General features: G+C 34.9%; 4 protein-coding genes across 4 annotated transcripts; 2 read left to right on the top strand and 2 right to left on the bottom strand.

The window, feature by feature from the left end:
• Positions 1 to 224: 224 nt before the first annotated feature.
• Positions 225 to 902, bottom strand: LOC130511127 (putative F-box protein At1g67623). The gene has a single exon (XM_057007981.1). It carries the CDS (start codon positions 900 to 902, stop codon positions 225 to 227), a length of 678 nt encoding a protein of 225 aa, XP_056863961.1.
• Positions 903 to 2,167: 1,265 nt separating this feature from the next.
• LOC130511578 (uncharacterized) lies at positions 2,168 to 3,009 on the top strand. The gene is made up of 4 exons (XM_057008738.1): positions 2,168 to 2,330; positions 2,457 to 2,541; positions 2,636 to 2,760; positions 2,839 to 3,009. Exons 1-4 carry the CDS (start codon positions 2,237 to 2,239, stop codon positions 2,991 to 2,993), a joined length of 459 nt encoding a protein of 152 aa, XP_056864718.1. The 5' UTR covers positions 2,168 to 2,236; the 3' UTR covers positions 2,994 to 3,009.
• A 278-nt stretch (positions 3,010 to 3,287) lies between these two features.
• Positions 3,288 to 3,763, bottom strand: LOC130511126 (uncharacterized protein At4g04775-like). Its single transcript, XM_057007980.1, has 2 exons — positions 3,599 to 3,763; positions 3,288 to 3,524 (listed from the first exon to the last, which is right to left on the bottom strand). Exons 1-2 carry the CDS (start codon positions 3,761 to 3,763, stop codon positions 3,288 to 3,290), a joined length of 402 nt encoding a protein of 133 aa, XP_056863960.1.
• Positions 3,764 to 10,839: 7,076 nt separating this feature from the next.
• On the top strand, positions 10,840 to 12,816 carry LOC108851794 (cytochrome P450 71B22). Its single transcript, XM_018625266.2, has 2 exons — positions 10,840 to 11,797; positions 11,991 to 12,816. Exons 1-2 carry the CDS (start codon positions 10,910 to 10,912, stop codon positions 12,603 to 12,605), a joined length of 1,503 nt encoding a protein of 500 aa, XP_018480768.2. The 5' UTR covers positions 10,840 to 10,909; the 3' UTR covers positions 12,606 to 12,816.
• Positions 12,817 to 13,388: the final 572 nt, after the last annotated feature.

Raw genomic sequence — 13,388 nt, 5'->3', positions numbered from 1 at the left:
TGTAAAAGTTGATAAAACTAATCTCCAAATGGCTAGTGAAGTTTATTTGTTAAAATAAAAGTAGAAATGTAGTTAATTTTTTAATGATATATTGAAGTTAAAATATACAAAGATTAGTTTATAGAGAGAAACTAGATGATTGAAACTAGAGACATTACATTAAGTCAAACATAGTGAAAGTAGATAAAACTACATGCCATAAACTCGAGAAATAAACACCACAACTAATCTTCAATTGGCCAGTTGGCAGCTGTCAAGTGAATTTCATTGCAGAAGTCCCAAACTTCACATTGCCAGAAACAACGATCGCACCACAACACCGGTTCTTCTATTGCGGAGGAGCAGCGGCAATCATTTGAGAAGATGAGATTCTTTATTCTTTCAAGTAGTGACATAAACTCTTGAGGTTTCTCGTAACCCCAATGGCCTGAGGGTAGAACAGTCCGGATCATGCAATTCATCCGATGAACAAACTCACGACTAAAGTTAGGATAATTGTGAAACAACCCTCCATCATCTACACTAAACGCTAAGTTCAGCATTCCATCTACAAACTTGGCCAACTCCAATCCTCTCTCAGCAGCAAGACGGATTTTCTCTATTCCTTCATCAAGTAAATGAAGTTGAAAGAACTCATGCATACCTCGTAGGTAGATGGCCTCTGGATTACCGGCTTGGTAGCACCTAAGTCGGAATGTTCTTACAGCATTAACCTCTTCAATCCAATCATTAAAGCCAAAGAGATTAGCAGATTGGTAGAAGTAGTCGTCTCTGCCTATTTGATTGAACCCGGAGAAAGCAATTCTAGCACTACCGAAGTCCCGGATGTGGTTTGTTGCTACCTTTGAGAGAATCTTATGGAGGATGGAAGGAGGGACAGATTCCAAGTAGAAGTTCGACATAGAGTACAAGGATGATGAAAAACTTGAGAGATATTCGTTTAATCGAGTAAATGGAAAGATTTACGTGTTATTTATAATAGAGATAAGATTGCATTTACTATCCCACTTAAGGGTGTAATTTGATAGACGGCTTAAGACACGACTTTTCACTGCAAGTACAGGGAATAAGAACATGTATGTTTGAATAAAAATAGGTGTGTTTGAATAAATGAAACTATGTAAAAAACATTAGGTGAGAAAACTAAGAAATAATAATTGAAATATTTAGTTTGAGAAAAATCTGTCATTTCATGATTTATGACCTAATTTATGACCATAGCTTCGTGACCCTTGATATTTGCAACGCTACACGACTTCTCACGCACGCTTCTGACAGTTTAAGTGAAACTAACTGATATTAATTGTCTAAATTTATGAAACTAAGTAAAATTATATTGAATTTATAGTGTAAATATATGGAACTATGTAAAAATTAAAAAATTTAGGTATTATATTGTTTTATATTTTGAAAATAAATATAATATTATGGATTATTTACTGAGCAAGCAATAAAAGAGATCATAAAAATGGTTGAGAAAAATCCAGTAATTAATGGTATTGATGGACAGATGAGAGAGTAATTAATCGATTGAAAAAGTCTCTAATAATAATCATTACACTCGCAACCCCTCGCGACTCTACACTACACTTGCATTGAAACCAAACGTGAAACGTCACAACACTACACCGTCTAGAATCATCACCATTGCATTTAGTTGTAGTTAAACTCCAACACTGCAAATTCTCTCATTTCATCTCATATCCGAGTTCTATCTTCTCTTCTCTCATCTCTGAGTCAAATTCTCTCATCTCTATTCAACAAGATGACAGACTTCTACAATAAGCTTTCCCAGATTTCCGAGGCTTCTTATAACCCCGACGTCAAGGCTTGGCGTTTCAGAGTCAAAATACACAGGGTCTACCCTCTCTATTCCTCGGTTACCAACAGGGTTATGCCTTTCTATTCCTATGTCCTAGCAGATGAAGATGTAAGTGTTTTTTCATCATCTCTCAAGATTTTCATCATCTCTCAAGATTTTCATCATCTCTCAAGTTTTTCATCATCATCTCTCAAGTTTTTCATCATCATTTAACTTGATCCTTGTACTTTATTTATGTAGGGGTGCAAGATGGAGATGACCGTTTATGGGGATTATGAAAGTTTTAGAGGCCTCGAAAACAGGGAGGGAGAATGGGTGGAAATCTTTCGGGTAGGAGTTGAACGTTCCTGTGTAGGTTTCAATGCAACTAACTCTCGGTTCAGACTAACTGCTTCGCGACTCACACAAGTCCGCATGATCGATCCTCTGAACAATCGGCTTTTCATGGACTTCAAGAACATCCATGCAATCCCTCACATGTCCCACAAGGAACGAAACTATCCCATAGGTATGAATGCTGCTAAAATAAATATATTCACATATAGTCGTCACATATTTAGTTTCAGAACTTTGGTAGATGTAAGTGAAACTAAGTGAAACGAACTGATTTAGTTGAGTTACACTTATATGGTAGATACAATTGGAGTGGTCTTCAATACGGAAGCCCGTTTCGATGACCCTGCAAGACCAAGGATGATTTTTTACATAAGGGACAACATGTAAGTAGAAAGCAACATATGATCCAAGCAAAGTTTATTTATATTGTAATTGGCACACGTTTTCTTTATTCTGAGAATCTCTTATTCTGAATAGTGACAGCCAGATTAAATGTGTGGCAACTGGCAAGCAGGCCTATGCCTTCCGGGATGGTCTTGAAAATGTGGAAGGTGGACAGGTGATTGTGGCCCTTAAGATGTGGAAGGTCTGCAAGAGTTGGAGTAAGTGTAGTTTCTGTGGCTAGTTTTAAATATGATAGTGGACTAAAACGTTTACTAAAAGCATTTACATTAATACAGATTTATTTGAGGCTCCTGATCTATGGCTTCAGACCGAAGGTGGACTTTCAGACTTCAGGTTCAATCCGCGTTTGACCGAGGTTGAGGACTTCAGGCAGTCTCTACTGAACAGCGACCCTTATGTTCAAAAATATGGGATTGAAGGTCTTGTGTAAATTGTTGTTTCAACTTGTTTCACTTAATCTCACTTGTTTGAACTTTTGGTTTCACTCAATCTAACTTAATCCTCTGTTCGACTTTTTCGTATAAATAGGTCAGATATTGACTCGATATTGTGTTAGTTTCACTTTCTCAATTGTCTAACATACTAAAAATAAAAAATAATACACTTTTTCGATAGATCAAACAAATTCCAAACAACATGGTTGTTCAACTTCGCATAACTTAAAAAAACATAGCTTAGCAATAACAGTTAGTTCTAGGAATTGGAATTCTCTTAGGAATTTCAATTACTTTTTGTACATCATAATTCCTAGAACTAAAACGATGGTAAGAAGAACACAACCTCCTGATATCTTTATCATGGGCATCTTTTTGGGACCTTCGCGGATATCTCCTTCGTTCCTTATTGTTGCTTTGAGACTCTGAACTTCTTCTTCGAGTATTCGAACTTGGTAGTCCAGCTGCTGTATCTCATCGGTGAAGGCTTCGTCAACCCATTTGAAGACATGATTGTCGTTCTCGAGCTACATGATTTTTTTTAAAAAACGAGTTAGCGTGATTCATAAGCGTTCCATATGTAAACAACAAACGGATGTACCCTCTGTGAAGCCGCAAAGAGACACCGATAATACCGGCGATATGGGTTTGGATTGCTTTTGGAGATGAGCTCGGTGACGCCCACCCCGCACCAACACCCAGTAGGTATCCCCGGAGTTCGTACCCGTCTCCGACCATCGGTCGTGGATGATGAAGCGGCGGACATCTAGGTTTTGGGAGGAGAGGGAGTGAGGTCGAGGAGAGAGATTTAGGAAAGAGAGAGAAAATGAAGATAGCAAATGGGGAAAACCTAAAAAATGGGTGTTTAATACTTCGATTGAACGATTCTGGGGTTTTAGTAAATTGGGAAGAGGGAAATTAGAAATTCGAAAAGCTGAGCGGGAAAATTAATCCCAGGGTTTTTTCTGTTGTAAGTTTCACCAAGTACTCAGTTTTACAGAAAGCGTCAAAGTTGCACTTTTTAATTATTTCTATTTATCTTAGTTATACTCTACTTAAATTAATGATTTGGTGGTTACACCAATGCAATTATGTTTCCTAAGTTCATTTCCCATACGATCACGTACATATAAACTTGATTTCGTGCCATAGAGTTATCAAATCTAACTCAGTCAGTTTCAGCGATAAAGCTATGACAACACATTGTATTTCCTATACAATTGCTACGAGCAATGAGATGGAATTTTAATAATTTTAATAATTCTTATTAAATCATAATTAACATAACACTACTAATAAACTAAAAGCGTACTACTTCCATGACTTATAAAATTAAATTAAAAACTTTAGAGTTTACAACCATGTTATTCAGTTTACATAACGTAGTTATACCAGTTTCACTTAGTTATACAACACACAAATAAAATTTATTTCACCTCAAAACGTTCCCATATGATAAAAACACCAAAACCGAAAGTGAAAGGTAAACATCAAAACAGAAAGTGAAAGGCTTAGAACTTAATTTAGACCACTTCATACATCAAAACTGAACTGAAACCGAAAAGGTTTACAACATACTCTTCTTCTGTTTCTTGTGGGGATGTTCATCGTCCTCCAAACCTGTTCCCACATTTTCTTCTTCTCCATATCCACTCTCACGCTCACAATAGTTCCTACTACAACAGCTCTCTCCAACTCTCGACAGTTGCTCGGTTATTTGAACTATTTGTAATTCTTCGATGTCCTCCACATGCAAAATACTTCTCCTTTCCTCTCTATCCACTGATGTTAGATAAACAAACACATCTTCATCATCCAAAATATACGATTGCCTCTTAGGTTCCACTACCAATGGAATGTAACCCAAATTGAGCCTCTTCGTAAACGGATCTATTCCGATCTTCCTGCATATCTTCTCTTTCAACAACGAATAAGTGATCTCCTCCAACGATGATGTATTAAAGGATATAGCATACAAACGAGCATCGGTTGGAATCCATTCATAATCATCTCCATCCTTAGAATAATGTCCATCATAATCAAAGTGTATGTTCGTCGAAAATGGAGACATTGTCTGCAATAAAAACATTTAACCACTTAAAGTTATACTTGTTTTTTCAGTTACACCATTCACGTTATACTTGGTTACACAGTTACACCATCAAAGTTATACTTCGTTATACTTGGTTATACCATGTCACAGAGTTGTGTCAGTAACCAAATAGAGTACTGATAAGCAAGCAAGCACCTCTAATCTTCGATTGAATCATCATAATACCCTCACATTCAATCATTCCTTTCCGATCCTCGATTAGTTCATGAAACCCAAATGAATAAGAATTTTTCAATTAAAACTATAAATTTGGAGTCGAGTCTTCAATTCCAATTCAAAACCAAATTGTTATCAGCTTTGATTCCCGACATTCAATTATGAGTTCGTCTATGGTGAGATACATACCCTGTATAACGGAATTAATAGCTCGATGATCCAGCATCCAAGCGACGAGATCGAGTTCGATTGGGAGGAAGAACAAAGAGGGAGGGAATGATCGGAGTGATCGAGTCGATTCCGAGTCGACTCGGGAGGGGCGAGTGGAGGAGAGGAGATGGGATCGGAGTGATCGAGTCGAGTCCACATTCGATTAATTTATTCATTAAATTGGTCGGGGGTATTTTAGATATTAACCACATTCTTCAAGAGTATGAAAACAGATAAGAGTATAGCAGATCACATGAGAGTATGGTAGATCACTTTTTGCCTCATTAAGAGTACCTGAGCACTCGACTCGGTATTTTCGTACGTGCATGGTGTTAATGTTGACTAAGTCAGAAAAATTCACCAGATTAAAAAGTTTAGTTTAATAAAAGGAAGCTGACAACTTTACGTGGTCCATTAATTCGCATGTCGTCTAGGACAATTATTTAAAATCCCCGATGCCCGGCGGCCAAAATATTCTAGAATCGGTTGCATCCCCAAGCTTCCCTTAAACCGGCTTACAGAACCGGTTTGGTTAATATATATGTAGCTAGTTTAGTCGTTTAACTGAAATTGATCCTTTTTTCTGAAATGGCTTAAGATTAGTTGCAATACTTCCAGTTTCTTCTTACCATTGAGTAATGGCATTTTCTTAGCCTAAACTAATAGTTTCTAATAATACGAGTTCCACTAAAAAAAAAAAAAAAAAACGATTTAGTGGAACTCGTATTATTAGAAACTATTAGTTTAGGCTAAGAAAATGCCATTACTCAATGGTAAGAAGAAACTGGAAGTATTGCAACTAATCTTAAGCCATTTCAGAAAAAGGATCAATTTCAGTTAAACGACTAAACTAGCTACATATATATTAACCAAACCGGTTCTGTAAGCCGGTTTAAGGGAAGCTTGGGGATGCAACCGATTCTAGAATATTTTGGCCGCCGGGCATCGGGGATTTTAAATAATTATGTAGCTAGTTTAGTCGTTTAACTGAAATTGATCCTTTTTTTCTGAAATGGCTTAAGATTAGTTGCAATACTTCCAGTTTCTTCTTACCATTGAGTAATGGCATTTTCTTAGCCTAAACTAATAGTTTCTAATAATACGAGTTCCACTAAATCGTTTTGATATTTGTTTTCCGATTTACAGAAGGTTCTGTTAGCTAGACAGGTCCTCTGTATTAAATAACTCTGTTAGCTAGAGGAAACTAAGTTTAAATTTATTTTATCATGGGATAATTCATAATTTCATTAAAAGAACAAGTTGAATTAACTTGTATCGCACTTTCAAAGTTAAACTTGGTGGAAAGCAATTGGCGGATTACGTCTACCACCCGCATATGTACTCCATAAAAGACCAATGTTTGTTACTTTATTATAATAAAATATTAGTAGCCATAGATCTTTGCTAAAAAAGAAAGTAGCCATATATCACTTTATAAACACATATAGAACACGTGATCAAGTCCACAATTAGCTATCCATCATTCAAATAATGCTGTAGAAGAATCAAAAATTGTAGACTCAATAGAATTCCAGAAACAAATGAACCAACTGTATTAAGAGAAAAAAATAACGAAGGAAATGCGAAATCTATTTAACAAAATCCCATAAAAAACCAGCGAGCTTAGGATAGTGGCACCTGAAGGATTACTCCAATACAGCGTACGAATTTTGCTGGCCATCGAAACTGTCTTAAATGGTAAGAATATATGGCTACTGCAAATTTCGTGGGATTAGTCGGTTGACCTCGATCTCTGGATTTCCACGCTTATAAAAAAAAAGAGTTATTCTTGGGTTCACCCCTAGAATGAACCCAAGGTTCACCAACCAATCATATTGTTTTATTTTCTATGTAGATTTTTTTTAAAAAGAAAATAAGATATTTAGCATTTATTTTTAAAAATAAAAAAATAAAACAAACAAAAAAATAGTATTAGTTTGAAAAGAAAAAAAATTAATATTATTAATACAGTCTACACTAAATCCTAAATCATAAACTAAACTCTAAACCATAAACACTAAACCCTAAACTTTTAGGTAACCTCTAAACCTTTGGGTAAACCCTAAACTCTTGGATAAAATCTAAGCTCTTGAATAAATCTTTAACTCATGTCCTAAACACTAAATACTAAATAATAAACTTTTGGGTAAATTTAAAAATTTAGGATTTACTGTTTGTGGTTTAGTGCTTAGGACTTGAGGTTAAGATTTATCCAAGAGTTTAGGGTTTATCCAAGGGTTTAGGGATTACCTAAGAGTTTAGGATTTAATGTTTAGAGTTTAGAGTTTAGTTTGTGATTTAAGTTTAGTGTAGACGGGGTTAATAATATTAATTTTCTTTTTTTTGGAACTATTTTTTTGTTTATTTTATTTTTTTTATTTTAAAAGTAAATGCCAAATATCTTTTTTCCTTTTTAAAAAAAATCTTCATACAAAATGAAATAATATGATTGGTTGGTGAACCTTTAAGTTCACTCTAGGAGTGAACCCAAGTATTTCTCATAAAACAAATCCATAAAGAATGTCAATAATCCCTCACTAAAAACTTTTTTATCAAAAACCCAGATAAAAACTACAAACTAGAGTATATTTTAGTTTTTTCTAAGGCAGATTAAACTAGAAGATCTTTAACTACTAGGTAGAGTTTCAATTGTTGCTAAAAAATACTTGTAGTTAAATATATATAATAACCAGACGTCCTTTCTTTTTATTGTGGCCACATGTTGCATAATCCTCCATTGTTCTGACCGTAGATAATTAGATATCTATGGTCATTTTTCATATGCCCACGGTAGATTTAGATTAATATTAGTTGAATATAGAATATATAACAAAAAGGTACGTAAGACATTATGAACTAGTGTTTTTTAACAAAAAAATAAATAAATTTATGATTAGTCTTATTTTTTATCAAATTACTTTTAATAAGACTAGTAAACGTATAATATTATAGTTCATGAAAAGTACTAAAAAGGTAATTTAGAATTTTATAACATATATATATATATGCTTATATCTATCTACCTACAAATATTAACTGTTATCGCATAATTAAAAAAAAGAACTTAGAAAAAATGTACTGGAATTAATAGGAAGCATTAGAGTTGAAAACGACAGTTACGGACGTGAGTGTCGGAATTATAGATACTTGAATCAGTGACCACCATAAAGAGGACGGGAGTGTAACTTGGATGCATGCCCCTTATACAACTCGTATCGGCTGGAACTTATGAGTCGAAGACGGAAACTTCAGAGGTTGTTAAAGCTAAGTTCAAAAAAAAAAAAACTTCAGAGGTTGTCGTCGTGTACACTAATTGCTACGGTAATGAGAGTAGTCTAGAAGCAGATTGCACCGGGCTTATTTGTGCTATGCAACCAATTTGGATATGTGGACCCAGATGGAAAGAGATTAGTATGTAACAAATGTATTCTGACCCCATCAATTTGGTGTAATTAAGTCCCAAAAGATGAAGATAATTGTTTGGTTAGCTTTTGGTATCACCACCAGTTTTTTACGCATATGTTATTCTTATAAAATATAAATCATCTAACGCCATATATATTTGTTAATTTTTTGGTTTAAAAAATCTTTTAGGCTGCTGTATATATTGAAATCTAGATTTCGCACCCACGTACACACGATAAGATCGTACTACGAAGATCGAAAATTCAAAGTTTTACACTAACACTTCTCGAGAGATTACAAACCTCGAGAGATTACATTGACGGTCAAATGTTTGAATAGTATACTATCTTAAAATTTCTAGAAATCAAATACTAAAGTTTAACGTTCATTATTCACATACATGTACACACCCGTATTCATATAGTTAAATATCATAAGTATTTATGATAGTGCACGTTACCCTAGTAGACCGGCATGAAGACTAATTATAAAGAAAACCCTAAAGTTTTAACATCACCAATTGTCAATAGTATTACAAATCAGGGAAAGATGGCGAACTAGTGAATTAAAACTAATACTATACTCTGATCAATTATATTTAAAAATTGGAAAACTAAACTGCTAGAGGTAACCTTAGCTCACGCAGTTTAGGAAACAGACACGACACAATCTGTGACTTTTTTCTTAGAGGAGTCATTGGTTCCCGTTTAAAGTCAGCATCCACGAAAACTGTTTGATTGAAGTAAAGATACCTAAAATTCAAATCTCGCAAAATGGAATACGTGAATAGATATTGTAAAATAACACAATGACATAGTCCTACGTCACGTATAAACTTTTTGTGTTTTTGACATATACGTCAAGTAAAATTTTGCTTTTCGTTTTGAAGTTTGTTTGACCAACGACTCGCATACGCCAACAAAATCTACTACTGCTGCTTCATCGGAGGTGCCAAGGTTCACGTAATCGTACGAGAAATGTAACGTTTCCTCCCACGAAAATGAAAAATATAATTTCCTTACTTCTCATATTATAAAAACTAAAATAAAGTAGAATTATTACCATGAATGAAAATAGATGAAATCATTGATATGGGCAGCATCACAAAAAACAATCGTATATATAATTTTCTTAACTAAATGGCCGTTTATTGAACTTATCTTATTTATATCCTGCACCTTAATTACCAAATACTAGTATGTTACAAATATTTTAGTTCATTTTTCCCTTGATTGATAATCATGTTTTTATCACTTAAATTATATTCATGTAATTATAATGACTACTTAAATGAAATGAAATATTAATATTAATATACATAACGATATGGTTTATGATAAAGTTGTCACTTCCAGATAAATGATACACCTAGACTGAACATTTTGAAGATATTTATGAAAGTATTCGATGAATCTGATTATTCTGACTTGTAGTTGTATGCTTTCAATGATTTAGATTTCATAAACTCTTACAATATCTAGCTAACAAGTAACATTAGTATAAAAAAGAAACTGAAGTGAAGAAAAAATTAAAGGAGGGCATTCTAAAACTTAAATTTTCATTTCTCCAACTACTATTTTATAATAGTCAAGTTGATATAATTTCACACTTCTCTTTATATTCATAATAATTCCAACTAGATGATATATATCTATATATATTTATATATCTATATACTGAAAAAAAAAATATATATATATATATATATACTGTTTCTAGAAAATGTATTATTGTTTCCCGGGTCCATTCAAGTTACCTCGCCAGCCAATTGATTCAAACCAAAAAAAATGCCGGTGGTTCTTCATCCGTACAACACTACTTTGGGCCGTCGGGAGAATTCAAAGTTCATTTAGAGTGAGTTGCCATTATTCAAATTTTCCAATCTAACAAATACAAAATCTTGATTTAGTCAAATCTTTACCACTTGCTACACTCATTGGCTATTTATTAGGCATCGCCCACAACTCATTGTCACTCCAAAACATAAACAAGAAACCTACAGAAAGAACAAAGAGAGCGAATCAAGAAATGTCTATCTTTCTCTCTTTCATCCTACTCTTACCTCTCCTTTTAATCTTCTTGAAACATCTCTCGCCCTCTAAAGGGAAGCTTCCTCCAGGGCCTATAGGTCTTCCCCTCATTGGAAACTTGCATCAACTTGGAAAATCCCTTCACAGATCTTTCCATAAAATCTCTCAAGATTATGGACCCGTGATGTTTCTTCGATTCGGCGTGGTCCCTGTGGTTGTCTTCTCCACAAGAGAAGCAGCTGAAGAAGTTCTCAAGACTCATGATCTCGAGACTTGTACTAGACCAAAGCTATCTGCGACCAGGTTGTTTTCGTACAACTACAAAGACATTGGCTTTGCTCAGTACAATGATGATTGGAGAGAGATGAGGAAGCTTGCGATGCTCGAGCTCTTTAGCTCCAAAAAACTTAAAGCGTTCAGGTATATCAGAGAAGAAGAGAGTGAATTGCTCGTCAAGAAACTCTCGAAATCTGCTGAGACGCAAACTTTGGTGGATTTGAGAAAAGCTCTTTTCTCTCTTACCGCGAGTATCATATGTAGACTCGCTTTTGGACAGAACTTCCACGAGTGCGATTTTGTCGATATGGACAAAGTTGAAGAGCTTGTGCTCGAGTCTGAGACCAATCTTGGCTCATTCGCGTTCACTGACTTCTTCCCCACGGGTCTTGGGTGGATTATAGACCGGATCTCTGGCCAACATTCGGAGTTGCACAAAGCCTTTGCAAGACTTAGCAATTTCTTTCAACATGTGATCGATGATCATTTGAAGCCAGGACAACCTCAAGATCATTCAGACATCATTGGTGTCATGCTGGATATGATCAATAAGCAAAGCAAAGTCGGTTCTTTCAAAGTCACCTATGATCATCTAAAAGGAGTTATGTCGGTGAGTATAACAATCTTTCATTTATTTATTTTTGGTTTACTATCTAACAATCTTTTGAGTGATATTTTTATTTTTAGAAAATACCCTAAAATAGAATTAGAAATATTTTCTTCAAACATAGTATACAAAGAGAAAACATTCTGTTTTTTTAGATTCAAAAGGCAAAACTAATATTTGTTTGTTTAATGATCAGGATGTATTTTTGGCGGGAGTAAACGCAGGAGCGATCACCATGATATGGGCGATGACAGAGCTGACAAGACATCCAAGAGTGATGAAGAAACTCCAACAAGAGATTCGAGCAACTCTTGGTGACAACAAAGAAAAAATCACTGAACAAGATCTAGAGAGAGTTCAGTACTTAAAATTTGTGATCCAAGAAACATTCAGATTACATCCACCAGCTCCTCTCTTGCTTCCAAGAGAGACAATGTCTGACATCAAGATTCAAGGCTACAATATACCAAAAAACACAATGATCGAGATCAACACTTACTCAATAGGACGTGATCCAAATTGCTGGGAAAACCCTAACGATTTCATTCCCGAGAGATTTGTCGATAGCCCTGTTGAGTATAAGGGTCAACATTACGAGTTGTTACCGTTCGGTGCTGGCCGTAGGATCTGTCCTGGGATGGCTACGGGGATAACTATCGTGGAGCTTGGTTTACTCAACGTTCTTTACTTCTTTGATTGGAGTTTGCCTGATGGTATGACCATTGACGACATAGACATGGAAGAAGCTGGAGCTTTCGTCGTGGCCAAGAAAGTTCCCCTTGAGCTTATACCAACTCCACATCAATGGTGAAGTCATGAAAAAAGTAAAACGGTCTATTGATTACATATCATAACATCGAGATTTCTCAGCGTGGCTTTCTTGCATTGGTTTGATTTTGATATTACAGAAAATAAATATTACGGTCACTATGAGTTGTAATTGGTAGTTTTTTAAAAGAAATTATGTTTCAATGTGTATAAATCATGTTTTCAATAAATAAAAGCTTCCGATTGTGACATTAGTTATCATCTTTTTGGTAGTATCGTCAAAGCTGATTTAAGCGACTATTTGAATACATTGCAACAAGTTTGAATCTGACATGAGAAAATTTCAGGTAAACTGTAAATTCAGCTAAACGCAAAATTTTTAAATATTGGGCCACAGACGTGCTAAGACACCCACCACAAATTTAATAGGCGGGCCAGGGACTCACGACAGTTCATTTGTCAGAAGATGGATAATAAGCCAATAGGGGACGTTCTCCACGCGCAACGCTCGCCAAAATCACACGCCACTTCGGGATTTATGATTTTTACTTTTTATAAATAACAAATACCTTTTTTGAAGAAAAAAACGCAAATAACAATACTTATTGGTCAAAGTTTTAAAGCTTCTGCACACAAGGTTTGAGATTCGTTGTAGTTGTGCTACAAAAGGAATATGTCCATCGATCCAATTGTTACATGGACATCTAAATCGTGAAAATATTATTCGGAGAGTTGTTCATCAGTATTACATAGCTGATAGTTGACATCATATGTAATATATTATAGAAATTATATGATGTTGTATTTTGAGATTCGACTAATGTTA

This window comes from Raphanus sativus, chromosome 4, assembly GCF_000801105.2.
Source record: "Raphanus sativus cultivar WK10039 chromosome 4, ASM80110v3, whole genome shotgun sequence".
In the NCBI taxonomy this organism is placed as follows: Eukaryota; Viridiplantae; Streptophyta; class Magnoliopsida; order Brassicales; family Brassicaceae; genus Raphanus; species Raphanus sativus.
This window is presented reverse-complemented; position numbering and strand designations above follow the sequence as displayed.

Coding starts and splice junctions, on each gene's coding strand:
- LOC130511127 (XM_057007981.1), bottom strand. CDS start 902: ATGTCGAACTTCTACTTGGAATCTGTCCCTCCTTCCATCCTCCATAAG.
- LOC130511578 (XM_057008738.1), top strand. CDS start 2,237: ATGATCGATCCTCTGAACAATCGGCTTTTCATGGACTTCAAGAACATC. Junction 2,331..2,456: donor GGAACGAAACTATCCCATAG/GTATGAATGCTG, acceptor CTTATATGGTAG/ATACAATTGGAGTGGTCTTC. Junction 2,761..2,838: donor GAAGGTCTGCAAGAGTTGGA/GTAAGTGTAGTT, acceptor ACATTAATACAG/ATTTATTTGAGGCTCCTGAT.
- LOC130511126 (XM_057007980.1), bottom strand. CDS start 3,763: ATGTCCGCCGCTTCATCATCCACGACCGATGGTCGGAGACGGGTACGA. Junction 3,525..3,598: donor TCTTTGCGGCTTCACAGAGG/GTACATCCGTTT, acceptor AAAATCATGTAG/CTCGAGAACGACAATCATGT.
- LOC108851794 (XM_018625266.2), top strand. CDS start 10,910: ATGTCTATCTTTCTCTCTTTCATCCTACTCTTACCTCTCCTTTTAATC. Junction 11,798..11,990: donor ATCTAAAAGGAGTTATGTCG/GTGAGTATAACA, acceptor TTTAATGATCAG/GATGTATTTTTGGCGGGAGT.